Genomic DNA, 24,298 nt, shown 5'->3' with positions numbered 1-24,298 from the left:
AGAACCTGGCAATAATAACTGGGAACAATAACGTTAAGCAGAAGAAGAAGTAGATTGTATTAAAATATTGTAGTGTATACTACGACGTCTAAAACAATTGAACCGATCTAATTGCTTATTTTATTATTAAAGTAATAATTATTATACTAGTCATAGTAATTATACTAACAAAACTGTAAGACGTGACAAGCATGTGATTCGAAGAGATTATAAATTAACATTTGATCCAAACCCTTTACATCATATCACCGCTTGTCAATTCGTGCGTTCGGGCAAGTGTGTTAGACTGTTTTCTTAACACAATTAGTTTCGCACGTGTTTTCCGCGTGCTATTAATAGACGAAGCCGCTTTCCCTGTCCATCACTTCTATCGTAGAATATCTGTTTCGTATTAGTAGCTATTCGGATTAATGAAAAAATATGTGCAGTCAATTAAACAGCTGTTTACAGTGTCGATCAAATTTACGAAGACCAGGTCTTTCTGATGTCATAATTGTAACGTTAAATTATTTTACGTTTTATTATTAGCGATGATTTTTCTAGCTATAAGTTGTTTTGGTTAACATTAAGTATTTTTGCTACATGCGTAATATCGTTCAAAACAGAATATAGTTTCGTTGTACTGAGTATGGAATGACAAGTTATAAAGTTTCTTTATGCTTGAATTGGAACATAATGAACAGATATTAAAAAAAAAAAATTAAAAATCTCAAACAACTGTTTACGAGCCAAATCTTTATTGATGTCATATAGAAAGAACAACATAATGACACGAATTTAATTATACTCAAAACTAGATTATCGAGAACTCGTTCATGAATCGCTAAAGCGCATACCCGTATATCAGATCGCCCACGCGTGTGGTCGCAACGAGAGCCAGTATCCCCACCTTAGTATTTCTAATCACGCGAAGCCTAATCCGCTAAATATTAGCCAAAATAGCGCGAAAATCGTTTTGCGCTGCGCGTGCGGCGGGGTGGGCACAGGTGAACGTCAGTCCGCGCTGCGATCTCCCGCCGACAGGGATCCACGCACGCAACGCCGCGAAATTTCGGAACCGTATCGAAAAGCGAACGATATTCGGTCTATATAAAAGATCGTCTATCGTATCTGACTCGTTTAATTATTGTACATGAGCTTGTAATAAATGCATGGGGTGCTGTCACAGTTAGGGCCTCTGAGTAGGCAGTGATGTCCCGTGAGCAATGCGGCCGGTCCTCATAGCCGCCTGCCTACTGCTGCTTGCGCCCATCACCGACTCATGGTGGTGAGTCTATTGAACATAAGAGTGTCGTTCGCCCTTACGAATATTTTAAATCGTTGACCCGTCGAGAATTTCTTGAAAAGCATGCTGCTACGTGATTGAGGTTAGATTGCATCAAGGATGCTCCGTAGCGAGATTTATGAATACGGGGGTATTCTCTCATGTTATTGCCTTTTTACTAGATTAAAGTAAAGATTAATTTGTGTATTGCATGAAAAAAGAAATGTGGTTTTATTTTCGTATGAAGAAATCAGATCATTCGAACCAGTAATTTTGAGAAATAATAATAAATTATGAAACAAAAATAGGGAACTTCATTAAAATATTAATAAAATAATCCGCTTTTGTTATACATAATTCAATTTGATAAAAATTAATCCTCAAAATTACATACAAAAATATTCGTTTATATACATACATCCAATTAGGTTAGAAACATTTATTATTATCGACATTTTTTTACATAAGCGCAACTAGCAACAACTGCGTTGTATCTTGAATATATATATACCTAATATCATCACAGCCTTTTAGTAACATTGCCTTTTTTCTTGCAGTATTAAAATTGCATTTATACATAATTATAGGTTAAGCACCTTTTATGGAGCCTTGATTATAACGTTAACTAAATTGGCGATTACTTACATTTATTGCCATCAAATTAATATTTAATTGTGATATTTTTGATATAATTATATCTCTCTTTATGGTCCTTTAGAAATAATACGATATAATATACTTTTAGTTATAATATTACGTTTGAAATACACAATTATATCTGATGATAATATCTCATGATAAATATAGAGTTAGACTCTTCCTAATTACTATAGACTAATTATATTAGTATCAACATAAAGTAGTTAATGGATTAATTATTATTTCGCTTTTAGATGAATAAAATAATACAAAACACCTTAGTCTGACCTTTAAAACATTTTTGCTAATTAATTTATTTTTAATAGTCTGCCCGTAGTAGCTCTATGATATAAAAACTCGTTGAGGCTACAGCTTTACTCAACACAGCACAGTCAATATCGAGTATATTAAATAGGGATCACTTACAACATTTTAATAATAACATATTTTAATTTTTTAAATATTTTGTAAGACTTTGAAACGTCTTAAAACGGTTGGTGTATAGGACGCGAAGCGCTTTAATGAAATTATCTTTTTGTGTTATTGATTCAAACTCTTAATTGAACTCATATACTATATTTTAGCTTTCATAACCATTTATATATAATGTCTTACTTTATTCTGGATTCTCTACAGAGATGTCATATATGTAGGCAGTATATCGTGCTACAGAGATGTATGTACGACGCGGTGACGATGACCGTCCATATCCAAGATCAGCAAACAAGACCTATTTTCCTTCGCCGCTGAGTAAGACAGGGGGATGTATTGTCTCCTCAACTGTTTACCACTGCGCTCGAGGATCTCTGTAAGACCTTGGATTGGGAGGACAAGGCATCACGTTAACGGCGAATACATCTCTTACCTTCGTTTTTCCGACGATATCGTTATCTTTGCGGAGATGTGGAGGAGCTTAGCCCAATGATGGGCGACCTTAATGTATATACGAAGTTATGTTTAACAACCAAGGATAAAACGTAAATTACGTTTAAAAACCAAGTCATACCGAGACCAGTATCGGTCGATGATGCCCTTTTTTTATGTCACTAGGTCGGCAAACAAGCGTACGGCTCACCTGATGGTAAGCGATTACCGTAGCTTATAGACGCCTGCAACACCAGAAGCATCGCAAGCGCGTTGCCGACCCAATCCCCAATTCTCCCAGGAGCTCTGGTCACCTTACTCACCAACAAGAACACAATACTGCTTGAAAACAGTATTATTTTGCTGTGATGTTCTGTAAGGTCGAGGTACTACCCCAGTCGGGCTGCTCCATATTTTGAGCAGGAAATTCCTGCTGTGCCCTACCTCAGTTAAACCCTGTCAGCCCTTCTCGAAGTTGTTCAAGATCATGTCTACCTAGGCCATACCATTCAACTAGGCGGAAACAACTTCGAGACGGAAGCCGATACTAGGATTCGGTTTGGTTGGGTGGCGTTTGGCAGGCTTCGTCGAGTCTTCACTTGGAAGATTCGGCAATGCTTGAAGACAAAAAACTTCGAGTAATGCGTCCTGCCTTCTTCGACATACGGTACCGAGATGTAGCCTGACGAAGGAACTAGTCCACAAGTTTAAAGTCACTCAACGTACAATGGAACGGGCTTTGCTTGGAGTTTCTCTCAAAGACAAGATCAGAAATGAGACTATTCACCAAAGAACGAAAATAACCTACTCAGCTTGTAGAATAAGCAAGTTGATGTGGCAGTGGGCTGATCACCTATGTTGCAGGACCGATAGTCGCTGGAGCAGACGTGTCCTGGAATGGAGATAGTCTATTGGCAAACGCAGTGTTGGGCGTCCTCCGGCCCGCTGGACCGACAATCTACATAAGATAGCCGATGGAGGCTGGGTGAGCATTGGCGGAGGACCGCGACGTTTGCCGAGAACTTGGGAAGGACATGTCCAGCAGTGGACTGCGATAGGTTGAATTAGTAGTAGTAGTAACAGTTGTCTTACTTTATATACTAAAAGTCCTTTGTGGTATCCATGGAAATTAAACAATAAAGACAATTGAAAAAAGAGAGACAGACAGATAGAGAGATAGAGAGAATTTCGCAACTATTTATTTTTTATTGAACTAGACTACTTAAAATACATAGTTATAATAAGAGAGTTGAGATAAAAAATAGATCTATTACAGTACGGAGAATCATTCAACGGACGATCATCAATTTTCATGTATTTGTTACGAGCCAAAACAAAATGTCAGGAGCTAATGAACAGTATACGCTCTCAGTCTACCCAAGAACTCATAAACAGCAATCTAGACAAGCAACAGGCATATTACACTTCAATGCTCAAATTTATTACAATTTTTCCATAGACTAGGTGCTCGGCTATGTCTGCTTTGAGTTTTAAATCAGACCTATGTTATGTTGATAAAACATAAAAAAATAAACAATCGCCTCCTCCTTTTTTAAAGTCGGGTAAAAGTACATGAGATATCACAAACCACACCTCAATCAGCAATCTATCTTCTAAAATTAAGATTCAAAAAGGCACTTTTTATTTTATTATAATAAAAAAAATGGTATAAAAAGATGAAGTTAAGAGAAATTAAAACTTCTTGTTTCCGTGTTTTTTTTTTTTGTTTGGTAATAAGTTTTTCATTTACGAGACTAAGTTATAGTATTATATTTAGCACTTCAGAAATTTCAAACTTGTATTAAAAACTCTTCGATAAAAAGGGATTACACTGTTTAAGATTGTAAGTGGGATAATAAAGTAGCGTAGGTATAAGTATTATGCCTACATTGTTGTTAACATAACCGTGATCGGTTAGTACTTGAGTTCAACAACATTGTATAGAAATATTTTAAAAAAGTAACAGCTGAACTTAGCTGCAAGCTTAAATAAAGTGAGAAACTTGTAATTGATAATTAGAAACTGATTTTATGATTGTCGTCAAAGTGTACTTTGAGTAGAAATTTTGCCGTTTATATTGTGCATTATTAAAATGTTCAATAGTATTTATATATTAATAGTAGAGAGGACAATGAGCTGTTTGTCTATCTCTGCCGTGGATCATGCCAAAATTAGTACATTTAAAAAAAACACTTTCCCGGTTTGAGATCATACGGCGGCTTACTGAGTACTAAGTAGTGTATTACTAGTAGTGTATTACTAGTGTATTAAAATTGAATAATCCCTACAGATCTTAACAAAAAAATTATTGAAACGTTTAATGTGTATTAATTTTTTATTCTAAAAAGTTCTACGTTTGGAGTCTGACTGCTTAATACTTCTGATGATGTCATTGTCGTAGTATGATGTTTCAATTGAATTTGTATATTCTTATATGTTCGGAAACAAACTATTGCCCTTTATTACATTGCCGCCTACGTATAATACGTAACGACCTACTGTTTCACCCACGTTGACATTTATGGCTTAGAGTAGCCATGGATTTTATCAGTCAGTATTTTTAATGGTCTCTTCAAAATTAATAGGAATATCTAGTTGTCAGTCACTAGCTTGCTGCTTGTGTTGCGGAACGTAGACGGTAATCGCTCTACGGAAAAATCAATTACTATACAAACTCAAACTACAAAAATAAGCAGCATTGGTGAAAATCTGAGATTAGTGCTATGTTTAAGAGAACGAAATCTTTTCAAGCTTGCTATCAGTCAAAGCTCAAAATTGATTTGTGTTGTTGCGTTTAGCTGCGTTTTGCAATAAAGTGAATATTGAAAACAGGAATTTATTTGCTCTTTTTTTTTTAAATATTAAGAGTATTTTTATTTACTGATACTATAAATTTATATCAATGTTCCTCTGCACTAGAGTCATTCTCTCTTATAAAGGAATAAGGTTGGAGATTAATATGCCACGGTAAGCTAAGTAACTAATGACAAAAAAAAACATCATAATTGTTATCCTTCTAAATTATTATTATTCATTACACGTTGAGTAATATTTTTAAGCTATTTAAAGAACAATCGAGCATTGACAAATTATTTAATTTTTTAATGCAATATTAACCGTCACTAAACATTTTCAGTCGACAGTCGAGCTGTTTATAAAATCTCGTATATTCTCTGCTAAGAAAACCTATATCCAACCTTCTTTATGAAGCGACGCACCATTAATCTGATTAATGTTTAATTTAAATGTAGCTATCAACGCTTCCCACTTTGTTTTTAAAAACAAATTTAATTTGCTCTTATTATTTTTTATAAAATGGTAATGAATATTTATATAATTAAACGTCGACGGCCATGTCTGTGCACTGTATTTATTTTTTATTTATTATAACACTATGAAATAAACAAAATATTTTGACAGTTTTTTTTTTCGTTTAGGAACCGATTTTAATAATTCTTTTTTTTTTTTGTTGGAAAGGAGATATCCTAAGGGTGGTACCGTGATACAGAAACCAGGATCTGATGATGGACTCTCAGATAAATCAAGGGAAACCCTCGAAAATCGTAGTGGCTACTAGTGCGTTTGTTAATTTTTTTCGTCTACTTACGTTAAATTACTTGTCGATGTAATTGAACGCGGTTTTTTTCGTTAGCGAGCAAACACAATTATAAATATGATTGTATAACATAACATATAAAATTTAATAGTAAATATTTCATATTATATGCAATATACGAAAGAAATAAATGTAGTCTTTTAAGGCCAGAATTTTTATTGAATCTCAGGTATAATAGCTATACATATATCTATTCATTTTCCGAGAAACGTATGTAATATATATGTAAATATAATCTATCAGTATATTTAAAAATGTAATAAAATATTTATATCTAGGTATAACCTGAGTTATATTTAAATTCAAATTTTTTATATTACCTCTTAATAATTCATATTTTAGCTTTTTTGATTTACAAATTGGCATAGAGTATTGGCATATTTTGTAATGATCCACTTACTCATAATAAGTTATTGGCTTACAAAATAACTAATGTTTATTTTTGAAATGTAAATAAATAAATCAGCAGTGATAAAAGTCTACTACGATTAGTCGTTACATAAAATATTTAATGAACAGACAGTAAGATTTTTATTACATGTATAGATAAGAATCGTATGATAACATTTTAAAAGCTCAATTATACAGCTTTATAAGATATTATCGCAATATATTTTATTATATTTCGTTGCATTTGATTGTGAAATTAAATTGGTTTTTTTTTTTTTTACTAATAGCTCAAGACGTATATAAAAAGGAAAATCATTCATTAAGTGCGAATAAATATGTATAAAGTTTCTATTATATAGTATCTTATGTGTACTAACGTTTTCGTTACATAGCTATGTTTTAATAAATATTTGTTTCATATTGAACGGCACTGATTACATACTTTGTCAAGAGTCCAAAAGTTCTGTAGTATAAACGTCTGTAAGTCCCACGTGTTTTTCATTATAAGCAACATAATTTCCGATAGTAATTGTACTAATTTTAATTTGTAAAGTGACGATTTGAAAAACTGCAATAATTTTAATTTGTAACATGGCGACTCGAAAGGGCTTTTGAAGTCTATTTCAATAAAGTTATTGTTTAATTTTAATTTTAATTTTGATAGTCATTTAAAGCAAGTAGTTTTTTTTTTGTATTTGCTCAGTATAAAAAGTCCGTAGACTTCTTAAAGTACCTATCTATGTACATTATTGTCACATTTACAAAGCTATGTTAAGAAACAAATTCAGAGCCAGCCTGTATACATACTACTCCTGGACATTGGACGCTTTCTCCATGTAGGAGAAAGAAGGAAGACAAGAAATTTAGTTACTTGAAAATATATGATATACCCACATGCCTATCGTAATATTTACTCACCATAAATCGATAATTATCAATTTCAATGAGTATTCTCATGAAATAGTCACGAAAAATAAAATACGTAACTCGTTGGAAGAATTGAAAGATTAGCGTTTTTACTTAACGTGATAATCATAATTATGAGTTTAAATCCATTATAACTTACTAGATATCATCTCAATTTCGTTCGCGATGTTTATCATACCTAGTATGCAGCAGTTCAGCTATTTTAATATAATCAATCTTTCTCTTATCTTCTCTATTCAACGTGACATTGGCGAAACTATGAATTAATTAAACTTTTTCAATACAGTCGTATTCAAATGTTCATTCAGTGATGCATATTATGTGAGATTTTATTACACGTAGGTATATATTTTTAGTCTTCCTTTCTTTGCCTACTAGCTACTGTTCTATTTCTACAACAGCATTATGAAATCATTCTAACATCAATGACTTAGTAGTTTACCAAAGAGTAATGTTAATGAAGCTATTAGAAATTATTCGTGCTATGAAAGCACAATTAATAGCAATTAATTCTAAGGAATCTATTAACTATACTATTGTTTGACCACTAATCTGTAGTTGTTGCTCAATTATAATATCATAGTCGCGTATTTGTTCTTCTATTAGTGTACGACACAGTGACAGAAGAATAAATCAGATGTTTTATATAAACCCATATATTATTTAATGATTAAATGGTTAAATAATAAATATTATAATTGGTTTATTATTTTTCAAATCCTATCGATTACAAGCAAACAAAACTCTCATTAAAATATATGTTGATATTAGTGCATCGAGATTTATTACAGGGAAGTGTAATAAAACCGATTCTGCACGGACTTAATTTGTGCGCACCTATGAAAATGTGGGGCACTCATGTCTTTTATTGTTTAAATTTGATTTAATGGCTGACGCTCGTTATTGGTTGGTTTCAATTCATTATGTCGCGTGTTTGATTTATACGCTACTGTAATGGTATGTAATATATTGTATAACACGTGTATACGATTTTGAAACTTATCTTTATCAGTATAAAGGCTTTATTTGTGCAAGAATGTCAAGCAAGACAATAGACGCAATATATTCATATAGATTAGTTGCTGGTTGGTCCTGATCTCTATATGTAACGATATTAATATATGTATACAAAGAGGTTTTATTGTTCTTTTGAAAATTTAGTACTTAGAAATACGGTTTGGTGAGAATGCAAGATTAAATATCGCACATGACGCTAGAACCACCGTTTTCAATATAAAAATATATATATGAAGAAAAAACATCATCAAAATTTTCGCAATTACCGTTCAACTTTCGAGGGGTAATCGATACACCTTATCCGACGATAAATTCGCGAACCGAGACATAAATCACCGAGCATGAAATTCAATAAAGTTATATCGAACGGCCAACCACCGCGGCGGGCAGTTTAATTTGCAATTAATCAAGAAAGAACCCTTAAATTAGGACTTTCGGTACAGTCAATAAAAATTGATGCCGCATAAGGCGTTGAATACAATGTTGTGCCTGTAGCCCTGTATGGACGTTGTATAGCTTTGGTTAATTAATTTTGTAAAAGTAATTATTATGATATTTTGTATGTGTTCATTGTTACTACATAGTTAAAGAACCCCAATCCCTACTAAAGATTCGTTACGAACAATTAAATGTTAAAGTACGCACGCAACAGTACAGATTTTTGAATATAATTATAGTAACAAAAAAATCTATTACCTATCACTGTATTTCTTAGTTAACTTTGTCGCATAAGTAGGGCTATACAAAAGGGTACAAATAGGGTGTACAAAAAACATGGTTGATCATTTTATCCTTAAAGTCCTAAGCGAGACCGTAGATTCACAAACGCAGATTCGTAGTAAGCTTTGTTTAGCTTTTATTTGTATGTTTTTTTTTTTACTTTGGATATTTACTTACTTAACTTAGACAATAGTTAAGTAAGCGAAATACGCTGTCAGGTGCTAATGTAAGGAAGCGATGCGTCTCGAAACGATGCGACCTGATACGACTTTACACGAATTGTTGAAGTGACGTGAATTTATACAGCAGAGTAGCATATGTCTTATCTTATAGTATACTAAATTTTAAATATTTTCGAATGTAAGACAAATAAAACAAGAATTGTGTGGTTTTATGAAACCACGATGTAAGTGGAACTTTAGTGAATAAAAACATTTACATAATACACAAATCAGAACACACAAATGCCTCGGAACAGTTGCGACATGCGACATGCGATAGATGACTGAAAAATTTTGGAGCGATTGAATAAGGTTTAACTTAAAAAAGCGCTACATAGTGTTTTAAGTGTGTGTGAGTATAATAGTCTCTTACTTTCCAGAATGAAATGGCCTTTCAACAAAATCGTTTCTATTTAATCTTATGGTGTACTGTGTGGCTACGGTACTAAAGAATATAGCCACCCCCTCTCTTCCCGTGGGTGTCGTAAGAGGCGACTAAGGGATATCACAGTTCTGCTACCACCTTGGAACTTAAAAAGCCGAGAGAAGAGCTAGAGGCCTATGTCCAGCAGTGGACTGTATAGGCTGTAATGATGATAATGATGAATCTTATGGTTAAGATTTAGTTAAGCCAGGTAATGAACTATTAACTCCACAGTTCCATTTATATAAGCTAACCACCTGTATAGAGGCATCACATATTTAAAAGGTAAATATGTCGATAGTTCATCGTTTACATGATATTTCTACATACCTACTTTCTTATGTCTAAATTTTCTTCCAACAATTCAACAAACTTTAAATTTCAAAAGTTAAATTTATATAATGTCATTTTTTAAGTGACGTCTTCGAACCGGAGTCGATGAACGCGATGAAAATTCCAAACCAGAACATAATTATGACGAATAACTTAATTGTACTTCAACATCGGTCGAGACAGATTGATTAATCGATATTAATAGCGGGAGGGAACATTAGCATTTTTTTATCATTCGCTAATGAAATCAACACAATTTAAAATCGATGTTTACGTGATTAGTGTTGGGTAGCCCCTTTTTTTAATAAATCGAATCTTTAATAAAAAAAAAAAAAAACAAAACTATAAATGATATCAAGTTTATTCATGTTGATTGTTTATAAGCAAAAGATTTTCCTTACAGTTATCGTTTATTTTGCTTGGTAACGACAAGCAAAAATAATTTACTATAGAACATAGTATTATCCCACCAAAAACATTTTCATGTAAAATGTTGCCAAGACGAGATCATATGGCTCGCACTGTCAAAAAGTTATCAGATCTCATGTAGAGCCAAGCTTCAAACTCTACACGCCCTAACTTTACAAGCCGTAACTTTACAAACTCTACACCTTAGTCAAAATATGTGGCTTGGCCGTTTCGCTACCGTCACGTGGGCTTAAGGTGAAAAATTTATTCATTGTTTATTATTCTTCTTTTTATTTTTTCTTTAATAGAACTATTGTATAACAGGTAGCGACGGTAGCGAAACGGCCAAGCCACATATTTTGACTAAGGTGTAGAGTTTGTGAAGTTAGGGCTTGTAGAGTTAGGGCGTGTAGAGTTTGAAGCTTGGCTCTACATGAGATCTGATAACTTTTTGACAGTGCGAGCCATATGATCTCGTCTTGGCAACATTTTACATGAAAATGTTTTTGGTGGGATTTCACTTCTTTTTGTAAGTTGCTTATGGCAATATTATAGTTGCATTTTACCTCCGACACATTTTATACCACAAATATCATCCAATCTTCACCATATTTGGTTTAAGCACGCTGTTTTTGATTTTATGTTGAACTGATATGCAAACGGTGACCTCCGCCAAAACTTAAATACCAAAATTACAAAATGTAAATTTTCGACATAAACTAATAACCGATTTTTTTTAATGTATTTTATTATTATTATTTATAACAAGCAGTAACAAGGAGTTTCTATATCAATTTTCAGACCTCTAGCATCAAAATTTGCGGCAGTCTCATACAAACTTCCACCCCCTAGTTTAAGGGGTTGGGGGGTAAAAGTTTCAAGTTTTATAATTTTTTTGTTGTTTGTGTACTAATACTAGCTTACATACCAAATTTCAGCTTTCTGGGACTTCAGGAAGTACTCTAAGAATTTTGATGATCATCAGTGAGTGACGAAATCGGGGTTTTTTAGACATCAATAAAATCTAAAGTATAAGAGCTATGCAATTGAAACTTTATATGTTTAATAAGTCTACTATCGACATCATATCCTGAGAATTTTGTTTATCTGGTGTAATCCAAACCTAAGTTATGATGGTTCAAAAAAACGACGAAGCACTTCGAGAAAAGATAGGTAGTGCTTTTCGTTTTTTTTTTTGGCTCGTCTTGGCGGGGGCACTACCGTGCCCGCAGATATACTTATAATATTTTTGTATATAATACCCAATGGACGTAAAACAAAAATATTTCTTTGAAATTAGTCATAAGCCTATTAAATTCTAGAGACCTTTTTTATAAAACTATCTAAATGTTACGCCTCAGGGCTAAGTCTGAATGTATTCAATATTAAAGTTGACACCGATATTACACGTATCAGACAGTATACAGTTATAAAAAATAATTACCTGTAAAATTCGTTTTGACTATTTCGAACTGACGACGATGTCTGCTAATATGTTAGTAGCCTAACATACACATCTTGTATGACCTTTGAAATAGTTCGCAAAAGACTGTTAATACTTTATTTTCAATCATTTTGATCAAAAGTGCATAAACTTGCTTTTTTTCTTTATCGTCATCAATTTTTTTACGTTAACATGTAAAAAAGCTAATCTTTTAATGGACAAAAGATACCTTTGAAGATACACAGAAAGCTGAAACAAAGCTATATATAGAATGTATCTACATTTAATTAATGTTAAAAATTATTTCAAAAACAGGGTTCACACATTCAGGCTTCATGATAAACACTTAATTTTTTAGATAGAGTCTCAGTCACGTAGACCAAGTTGTTAAACGAGTTCATCACGTCCCAAAGTACTTACAGGTACATCTAGATCATCGAAGTGACAACTAGATTGTATCCAAGGTTCTTATGAACCGTCTGATAATGTTTAGTTTTCACATTTGTGATTGGCTACATCCGTTATGGTAGAAAATTAAAAAAAAAAAGTAGTACATTCTTAGTAATTCTAATATAGCTGTGTCTTGTACAGTCGGTGAAAGAGCTGGTAGTTAACTTCTCATATCTTAAGCTAATTTCGTCTTTCCTGATGCTGCTTATTATTAAAGAAGATAGTTGATAGTAGAGCAAAATATTGCAATAAAACCAATGTACAAAAAAGCGACACAGGAATGCAACCGAAGGAAATCGAATTCGTGGCGAGTCGATTGATTTCTACAATTTTCGATTTCGTTGATGTAATACTCGAGTCAATCATTTAACCAATCAAGCCTTTCATTAAAATCGTCGACTATAAAAGTTAAGGTGCTGACGACGTGGGTGTGGTTCATGTGCGTACACACTACGTTACATGTTTAATGTGTGTAGTTGTGCGCCGACCATAATATCTGAGTAGGTTCGGGTCATCAACTATTTATATACTAAGATTCATCGCTAACATCTTTAGCGTGAAAAAGTATTAAAATACAATCATTTTTCATATCAACATAAACTTTATAATTTTTTAAATTATACAGCATGTATGGAAACAGAATAATTTGTAAACCAAAATGCGTCGATTATTTTTATGCTAATAAATAGTCTTAATTTTGCATATCACAACAGACTTACGTACTGTAATAGATTGTACTCAGTAAAGTAGTTACGTATTGGGGCGAAATTAGTCACGCTATTCTGTAATACATAAGTGAATATAGTAGTACAAAATGTCTTCCTACGTTATTGTGACCGCTAAGAACAGCTTTAAGCACTTAGGTACTTACTAGACTTGGAAATTTTTCGATGTTAGATCGACGTGTGACCATCGAATTTCTCTATATTTAATCAACTGTTCGTTTAGACTGAATGTTTTTAATTTATTAAAATTAAAGTAAATTTTGCGATTGTTTTCCAAAATTGTTTTAAGGTAACTGTCATTTGTTTGATTACGATACATATTTATTACGCGGGGCTGAGTTAAGTCAAGATAGAGAACAATACGCTATAAGGACACACGGCCGGGGCACGGACACGTCACGGTCTAATATGGATCAGTTCACACAAAATTATAATATACGCTATATATAAGATCTTGGCCGTCGGAGCAAAGGAAGTACGATATGGTTCCGACACGGCAAATATATATTTTATTTGTGTTGTTCATGATCATAAAAAGAATCGGTAAGTAATAAGATTACGGTACGCTTAAAATACTCGTATTAACAAATGAATCTGGTCGGTAAAATAGCGACAAAATAATATTACATAACGTGATACAAAAAGTTAAACACAATAAGTAATGGAATATTTTATTCAATAATCTTCGTAAAACAAAAAAAAAAAACACAATCACTAAAATATTAATCGCTTTGAATACCAAATGTGTACGTATCGCATCGATTTCGTTCGCCCACGATTTGATATAAAGCTAAAACATCGATTACCTAATTAATTACATTTTTATTTTAATGTATCCATCCGTGTAACAGCGGATCTCGTGCCCGGACACTCGATTAAATCAAACAACATTATATCTAGAGCTGACATTCTTGCTATCCATCAAATCGATTGACGATTTATATTGATTGATACAATAAATTATTATAGAAAGTGTCGTTATTTTTTTTAAAATATAAATTATGTAATTTTAAAATGAAAATTATAAACTTGTTTAACGCGGTTTAGAATTTACATTAAATTGCCAACGTTATGATGTAATGAATTTACATGACTTTCTTGTCGTTAAAGATTGTTAGCGCCTCGGTTCATCTATTCAATTAGGTTTTTATACGCGTTATTATGTGCCAAACGAGCCGGTGGTAACTTTGTAATAAACTACTACAAAGTTACGACAAAGGATTAAAACTGCACCTACAAACTTAAATTAGCGAGGCGTTTCTCGTGGTTCTATCTGCGTTAATATTTATGGATATTCTGTGGCTAGTATGTGCCATGATTTTTATAGGCTATATTACTTCTAGACTAATTTAGGTGGGAATTTGCAGAGTTATTGTTGTACTTCTGAGGTAAGAAAGGTAGCCATAGACCCCGATGTTTTGCAGTATTAACAGCGGGAGTAAGGTTGGCAACGCAGTGTAAACAGGCGTTCACGGTTGTCAACCGTAACTACTTACTATTGAGCTGACTGTACAGTTGCTGCTCTAGTAGGTTAGCAAACAAAGTACAATACTTACCTTTGTATTGACTGTTAGTCTCGTGGTTCTCTCGCGTTAAGGAAATTGTCAGAGTAACATTTATGTTTCTTAATTAAGTTAGTTTTCCTACGAATTTCTTTTTTCATCTTCTTCGCTGGCTGTTGCCATTATTGATTATAAATTAATATATATTTTAAATAACTCAGCTAGACGCATATTTTCTATAGAGAGGTATTATAATGAAGCGTATCATAACTAAGCAACGTTCCTATATTAAATATGTAGAAACATAGGCAGACCCATATACACACAACTTATAATTTTTATTATATTATTTCGACAGATAAATTAGGTGTTACACAAACGATATATAAATTCTTAACAAATTTTTATATCTCTATTTCCTATTATAATCACATGATAAAAATTTAAAACACATGACGTTTACATAGAAATAATCACTAATAAACAATAATATTTAAATAATTCACTCATTCCCAATATACTGAACAAACTATACGATGTCTTAATGAGGAGTCTCGAATCCGCATCTTAAAGATTTATGAGGTAATTAATTTATTCATTTAACATTAAAAGCCATTTGGTCTATTAAGGCGACAGTGTTTGGAAACAATTTTTTTTTATTTTTTTTTTTATCACATGTTTAGGTTGAACCTTTTTATACGGCAGTACTCATAAAATATTTCGAGAGATAAGGAACATTTCTAACGTTCGAATATTTTGTCGTAAGAATTTTATCGCAGCCGATAATATTTATGTTTTGTTCAAAAGTGCATGTTGTGAAGTTTGAATTTGAATAATTATATATTGATATTACTTATTTATTATATTCTATTTTAATTATATTTGCTATATTTAAAACATTTTATCCAGATGTTCTTCATCACCTGGGACGCTAGTTATAGTTAAATAGTTATATTTACCGACCATTATTGCTGTGTGGCTACGGCACCAAAGAATATAGCCACCCCCTCTTTTTCCGTGGTTGTCGCAAGAGGTGACTAAGGGATAACAAGGTTCCACTACCACCTTGGAACTTAAGAAGCCGACCGATGGCGGGATAACCATCTAACCGCTGGCTTTGAAAGACACAGGCCGAAGACGGGCAGCAGCGTCTTAGGTGCGACAAAGCCAGCCCTGCGGTCACCAACCCGCCTGCCCAGCGTGGTGACTATTGGCAACACACGAGTTTTTGGCGCGAACTTGTGGAGACCCATGTCCAGCAGTGTACTACAATAGGCTGAAATGATGATGATGATGATGATTGCTAATATTAAGCAGTACCTAAGCAATAAGAACGCTGCAATTGGGCGATCGCTTACGCTATAAAAAAGTATTAATTTGTTACTCATTGATAGTTTTTGAATTGCCATACACACTTTTTGTTTTGAAAGTAGCGATGCTTGTAATATAGTAACAATAGCTAAGGCAATAAATACTGTGTAATTATATAGTTGCAATAACTAACGTACTTTTATTCTAAAATAAGAGGTACTACGAATTTAATTCTTTGATGGCTCATAAAAACCACTATATTTTAATAGCAACTTAATAAGCAATAAATCCACAATTTCAGCCATCAGTTGGCAAATTATTAACAGCCCTGCATTTCTAGTAGCTACCTAAGTACATTTCAGTATTACTAAAACTATTCATAAGCGGGATAACGACGGGAACAAGACATTCGCAGTTAATGTCGAAATATAGAGCTCCGCAAAATGAAAAAAAAAAAACATGGTAAATATTCCGTTCAGGAATAGTTTTAGTAATAGAAGTAATCATATATCTTATACATCTCAGTATGTAATATATTTTTTATTGATACCCTCAACCAGAAATGAAACAAAAAATATCTAAAACATTCGAATTGATGAAGTAAAGTCAACTAACAAAATGAATTTAAACCTATTCGTATAATGTCGGTTAAAAAAACTATTAAATGACACAAAATCCCACGCATTTACTAGTACATAATATATCAATGTGATGTAAGCCAAGGTTAATTCAACTAGCCCTTAATACGTCATAAATTAACAAACATATTGACATCCGCTGTTCTCATAGAATCATGTTGTCACAACACCTGTTTCTCAATCACTGTAGGTACACTCCATAGATAACTCAATAATTAGTGTCTAATTAAAATCATACATTGCTCTAATAACACACATCGATAAAGTGTTCTTGTTACACTTTTAAAATGTTATATTAATGATATTCGTATATTTGGATCAATTCAGTTTGGATAACTGTTATGTTTTACTCTTAATTAATGTAAGTTCAATTTATCAATTGACGATTTTGAATAAAAAATCAATTTTTTATTTAATCGGTTCAAGTTGTGAGCAATGAAGCGGCAGTTATTTGAAATAAATGTCTCATTCAAAGTAACTGTGTGATGTTTTGAATGCTGTATTATATGGAGTAGATAAACATTATTTTCTTTCAAAATTTCCTAAAGAACAATACTCAATAGAGATTTGAAGTCGAGAATTGCGGTTTTTAATCTGTGATACTACTTTATTTTAACGTATGTATCTTTGTAGCGGTGATAAAGTAAAAAAAAATTGGAAGGCTTTTCTCATTGCATTGACACGAGAAAAATAAACGGTACATAGTGATAGAATATTAACGTAATACAATAAACATAGTTATTGGTAAGAGCTTTACGTGTTATGTTAAGGACACAATCCCTTAATATAAACATTACGTTAGTCTGACTGACAGCCATTGTCTCAAACATAGTAAATCTGTTTAATAACTAACACCAAAAAAGTTTAAATCTTCATATTTGTAGTCTCTTGTACTCAGTCGGTGTTGATAATGCTAGTCATAAACTGATACACCACCAGACACAGTTGATCTGGTATTTCTGGGATAGATTGAAACGTGAATAGGCATTAAAATTTTATTACTTGCACCATTTATTGTATTGGTTCAGAGATGGATAATTAAATCCAGCTAAACCATTAATTATTATTGTATTTCAACGCATGTTGTATTAGTCTATTAATTTTGTTATAGAACTATGAAATCAATGTATTTCTGAAATAGTTTTAAGAAACCAAAAGCGAATAGAGGTCAATCAATGTTCAGAATGCTGTCACCACACACTAGAATTTTTAGAAGTAGCAGCAATAGCACCTGTGCATTTTAATTGCCCTGCCACAGAGTTATGATAATAAGGAGGTTTAAAGTGAAAGATTATTTAGTAAGATGTATACCTACGTAAAAGCTCATCTTGATGAAATATAATACAAAAAATGTTTTAATTTTTACTTAAAATGTAAACTAATTGCGCTACGTGACCACCCCCGCGAAGTGTCAGTCGTGAGACCAAACGTGTACACACTCATCAGGACAGATTGGTTCTCATTCAGCGGGTGACAATGAATGAGACTGTTTGCGGACACCGGGCGAGGCGCTAACTTGCGACTTCGACACGATTAGCGACTACATGACGACTTAACTGTAAACATCATTACCATTACCAACACACCACTCATTATACGACTCAAAAATACTATTTTGAACCGTATAGCTTGTACAAAAAGAGTCATACCACGTGTATTTTTAAGTTTGTAGGGTGTGATTGTCAACAGCCTGCAATCGTCAGAATATATAGTTCTGTCACTACGAGTGTAAACACTTTTAAAAGTGTATGTGCCGATGAGCAATGTTGTCGCAGGGTTTTAGTGGTCGCATCATAGATGTTCATGGTTCGTATTTGTTAGAATATTTTAAATTGGGTCTAAGTTGTTCGTCTATTGTTGACATTTTTACGCTTTCGAAAATGTTATGGGATTTGATTGTTACATACATTCACGCTCTAAACGTAACAGTGATTTAGTGTTTGATTATGGTTATTTATACGTTTTAAAGTTTGACGGATATTTTCATATGAATATTATTAAAGTACTTGACAGTTATAGAATAGGCTCTAGAAGAGAATTGCTAAATAAAATTCTGTTTTGATATTATTTACATAAATTATATATTTTGTGGGAAATTACTTGAAGTAATAATATATTTAGAGAATTCTATTAATTCTTAAATTAATTATCAAAACTGCGATTCTTTACTCTTGTTCGTATCTCTGTATATTTTTTCTCTTATATCTGGGCCGAAAACTAATGCTGAAAATGCTCAATTATTTGAATGAATCGTAGCACAATTAAGGTCCATACTATAAGATGGGTTACATGTTACATTCTATTCTAAAATTCAGTACGATTCGCTTGAGGTGAGAGTCAACATTTGCAATTGTAATCGCTTGGTACAGTTTATATTTTGAAAAGTCATTAGAATTTATTAAAAAAATGTATCTAATTATAGAACATTTGCTTCTGTTGGTTGTAGGGCTTTATCTTCGGTTCAATTTTTTTTCATTGTATTTTCTGGGGGCATTCTATATGATAACATATTCAAATATTGGTGTTTTTACGTACATATATAACATATATTTAAGTTAGACTACAATAAATCGTTTTAGCGCCACAGTTCACGTTCATAATGGGTCCGTGTGATAATTGCTGGAGCTACGCACAATGACGCGCTCTGTGCATTGAATGGTGCTCTCGGCAAGATTATGAGAGAAGATATGACACATTTTATAATATTTATATATAATTTATCATTTTGATTCGTAGAAGGTTTTGGCTTTAAAATATACACACGAAAATATTTGTTCTATAGGTAGGACTTCAGACTAAAAATCTATGAGAATTTTCATCAATATTTCAAGTAACCCCCCCATAAATAATTTCGCGGTACTGTGTTTTAAGCAATTTAATCGAATTATTTAAAAAGGTCAGGTAATTATGTCTGTCTTTTGCGTTCGTATTGAAACTTGTGTCATTTGAACAAGTTAAAAAACTTTAAGCAGTAGTTAATTCTGCAACATTATATTTGTAGAACAAATATGTTCTGTTATTATATTGAGATAATCATATATTCTACCAAAAGACCTCCATCTTCAGAAATTTATTAAAAAATCTTTAACAAAAAAATGGAATAATCAAGGATTATGTTTAAATTAACCGTTATTTTAGTATAAAATTTTCTCCTAGAAGGAGTCATACACTGGACTCGTTATAAATAAAACAAGAAACCTCAACTAATAGCTAGTAATGGCTCTGTGCAATAATTTAGTCTTTGGTAGTCCGTATCAGAACGACACGCATGTTAGCGAGGGCACGCTAAACGCAGCACAAATATGCGGGCGGCCGCCGTGCGCGACAGGCCATCGCACCATCGTCGGTGCTAAGTGAACTAGTTTAACTTGGTTTGATTGTGACTCGACAGAGATTTTTGGATATGAAACTCTTTTTTCTTGAGTAATAGTATCTGTTCCATATTATTTTTTTGGTATTACGTATGTCGTTACGATCATTTTTATTAAACTAACCGTTTACTAGACAATTTCAATATTTAGCTTCGTTGGTCCTATGTCTATATTGCCTGATATCAAATACGGTACGGTAGGTGAGATATGCCCTAGGATTTGAAAACTTTAACTTAACAATAAATAAACGAAACAATAAATGACATTACCTACCTTTATAGTATGTAATAAAACTTTGACATAGTCTTCGCCTAAAAACCGTTTACTTCTTACAAAAGCTAAAATAAACCTACTCGTAAGAAATGTCATCCTTTCATAATAGCGATAGTTAATCCATTCGTCACAGACAGAGGTGAGATTGCAAATGTTACTATCAATTTCAAGAAGCATCATGTAAATCGGCCAACCTTAAAGCTCGTAACGAGACCAAGAAATGAAAGTGGGCTAAATAAATCGTTGGTTAATTAGTGACTGTAAATAAATCGGTGTGGTCTAATAAAACTGGGTAGAGCTTGCCAAGTATTGTTGCCGTAGGTCACGGCTCGTTCTGATGTCACAGTAATACGAAGAAAGGAAAGTATTTAGGGAGATGCAAAAATGTAAACTAAATAGACCAACAACGGTATCTTTATACTTTTTCAGGTGTAATCATTAGTGATAATAATTTATTATAACAAATTTCTATCTTCTATATATATATATATATATATATATAATGGATGTTTGTCTGTATGTTCTTTATACAAGCGTAAACTATGCATTTGATCATGTCATGATCCTTAGCAAAAGACTGTGCATGAGCCCACAAAGGTTTCTGGTTGGTTAAGGTTGGAACGACCAAAAACGCCGCGTTGGCACAACAGTCACAGCCATGGATTGTACCTGTTGCGATGGCGGTTGAGGGTTCGGTCCCCGCACATGACAAACATTTGTATTGGCCATACATGTGTTTGTCGTGGTCTGAGTGTTTGTGCAGTCCTAGTGGGTCTCCCCACCGTGCCTCGGAGAGCACGTTAAGCCGTCGGTCCCGGTTTTTATCATGTGCACCTGATAGCGATCGTTACTCATAGTAGGGAATATATCCGCAAACCCGCATTAGAGCAACGTGATGGATTAAGCTCTGATCCTTCTTCTACATGGGGAAAGAGGCCTATGTCCAGTAGTGGGATATTACAGGCTGAAGCTTACGACCAAAAAAAAGTGAAGCAACGCGCGCAGGGTACAGCTAGTTACCTACTTATAAACAATACTTTTTTTAATTTAAAATTTATTTTATGCGGCTTTTGATTTTATTTATATTATTATTTTATTTATTGCGAAAATATTAAAATCTTTCAATACAATGCTCATAAGAAATAGAATAACTACGAAGCATAAATTATACGTAAAATGTAAAAAAGTAGTAAGATACCGTAAAAATTTTAAAATAAATTTCAATCTAACAAAATACAATATTTTAAAAAAATAATTTAGAATAGAATCGGACATTTATTGGGTTATTTTAATTAATCAAATTGCGGAATTAAATCGGTAACTTTTGTTCTACATCAAACAAGATCTGACATGTACGAGCGTGCTGTGAATATTTAAAAATATAAAAAAAAAACTAGTAATCGTTATAATATACGCGTGTCCATCGTTAGGCTACTTCCTCGCTGCGCTTAGCCGACTTTCTCACCAGATGGTGCTTTGAAGAATAATTAATTGACATACAACTTATCACAGTTAATTTATTCGTCTGGATAGACAGAGGTTTGTCACTGATTTGGCAATATTCCATTAACTTTATATTCAAGCAATTATATTTCTTAAGTATATTTCTATAAAGATCAAATTTGCGTAAATATTTTAGTTAAAATTTCTTAGTTCACTGAAACTATCCTGTCACTAAGATACACTTAAATTGAAGCCAAAATAAACCGAAAATTCTCATTGACGTATTTCGTAACTGTAACTCGGAAGCTTGTGACAATAATAATGGCAAATAAGTGACGAACCTACTGACTCATTTAGCATACAATGTGCTAAAGAAAATATATTATTGACTTCATTCGTTGCAAAAATCTTTATAAGTATTTATGGACTGAGTTACATAAGCGAAATCGTATACGATTGCAAGTACATTTAGTAAAGAATAAATAAATATTTAAAGGTATATTTTTTCATCACTAAACATTGAAGCTTATTTTGAAATTAGCAAAAACAAGAAATTGTTTCTGATGAATATTAAAAAAAAATTTATCAGTTTATTATTATCTAAGGCTTTAAGTGTCCCATCCAAAACTCTTATGAGTTCACTCGGCACCGATGCTCAACCATCATATATAATAAAAAAGGTAAATTAAATTATTGTCTATACAAAACAAGTACCATAAAAAGTTTTGAACAATTCAGAAATCTTGACTCGATCGAGTCACAATCTCGTATTTTGAAAGGTGCGTATCTCAGCCGAGACGGACGTCGCTAGGTGTCAGCGCGGCCGCATTCAGACGCCACTCGAGACCGATTGATTCAACTAATGTAAGCGCTGGTAATGATTCTCCTGGAATTGTACCAGTATTATGTTAGAAACTTTTAAATTGATGCGATTTTGTTTTGAGATTTTGAACTTAAAGGTATTTTATTCAATTTAAAAGTCTGGTGTGGCACTGCTTTAAATTTAAAAAAAATGTCAATTTAGAGATTTGGTTGTTGGTTTTATGTTGAACGTTGCTGATAAAACGTTTCAATTTCATTATGAACAAGCTACAACGGTTTTCGTTTTAACTGTTCTACAACACGTTCTCTTATAACTTTCACACGAACTTAACGTTTCTGCGATAATTATCACATAAATTATAAAGTGACTAACCGTCCATATTACGTTGTAATGTAAATCTCGCTGCTACAGAACGCCGGTGATAAAATTCGTTATAATCGCGTAAACATTTTCAGCGTATGGGGTTAATAAAATCGTTTCGTTCGCCTTGCATTTTTGGAGTCGGTCATAACTTACACTCCTCCAGACTTTTACTGTTGTAGAATTTTAACTGTTGTAGTAAAAACGCAAGGTCGATTACTAGATGTTTATAATATGCGATCGAAATATATATACCTATATATTTTATGTAAATTCTTTAGCTTTTTAGTTAATGAGTAATTCAGATCAAAACTTCCTGATATACATCTGTGGTGGTTTTTACGGCTTAAATTTTTATAGCTAATATGTATTATTTATGACGTAAACATTTTATTAGTTGATGTCCTTCGTTGCTTCACCTGTATCGAGATTTTGATCGACGAGATCAGAATTTCTGCTATATCCTTTATCAGTTGTAAATTAGTCTTAAATATTCAAAATATATTCTACAGAAATCGCATAGCTGTTGTTTAACAACAAGTAAATATATTAATTTAATATCAAGTATAGGGGAGCGTGGGGTAATTACGAACACATAAGGGAAAACTGAAATTGAACAAAACCTGACTGAGTTACGAATGTCATTTATTAATTAACGTTTACTTCAACTAAACAACGTTAAGTTCAAATATGCAACACGGATAAAGTTTCAATATAAAATAAAATATCAATAGGAAAACAAAACTATGGGGTTCAGGATTACCCCACAGTACGGGGTTAATGACGGACGTTATCTAACCATCAGATATAAAACCTTTTGATGTACTTTCACCACTCGTTTACTTTCCATGGACCCATAAATTACATTTGTACTATTTTATCCAATCTTCATATGGAGGATCTTCATATTTTTCATCACAAACTAAGCAAAAATACTCATTTTCTTTCATAGTTACTTCTTTGGCCTTTTTTTGCGCGGTACGTCCTTTCATTGAACCTTTATCTTAATACCAGTATCTGCAAATGCTTGACGATTCTTTACATCTTTCTTGGAACCTTAAGTGGAACTAGCAGCCTTTTCGCTTCTTTTCATGTGCTCCTTATTTTTCTTTTTTTCTTCTTTTTCTTCTAAAGT

At 32.8% G+C, this 24,298-nt stretch overlaps 1 protein-coding gene across 1 annotated transcript in view; it reads left to right on the top strand.

Moving 5' to 3' along the window:
* The first annotated feature begins 1,205 nt into the window (after window positions 1-1,205).
* LOC123669325 (protein Wnt-6) overlaps window positions 1,206-24,298 on the top strand; it is a 60,627-nt gene continuing 37,534 nt past the window's right edge. Inside the window, exon 1 of the mRNA XM_045602934.1 lies at window positions 1,206-1,267. Coding sequence (XP_045458890.1) covers window positions 1,206-1,267 — 62 coding nt within the window. The remainder of the gene's footprint in view (window positions 1,268-24,298) is intronic.

The sequence above is a fragment of the Melitaea cinxia genome, chromosome 3 (genome assembly GCF_905220565.1).
Source record: "Melitaea cinxia chromosome 3, ilMelCinx1.1, whole genome shotgun sequence".
Taxonomy (NCBI): Eukaryota; Metazoa; Arthropoda; class Insecta; order Lepidoptera; family Nymphalidae; genus Melitaea; species Melitaea cinxia.
This window is presented reverse-complemented; position numbering and strand designations above follow the sequence as displayed.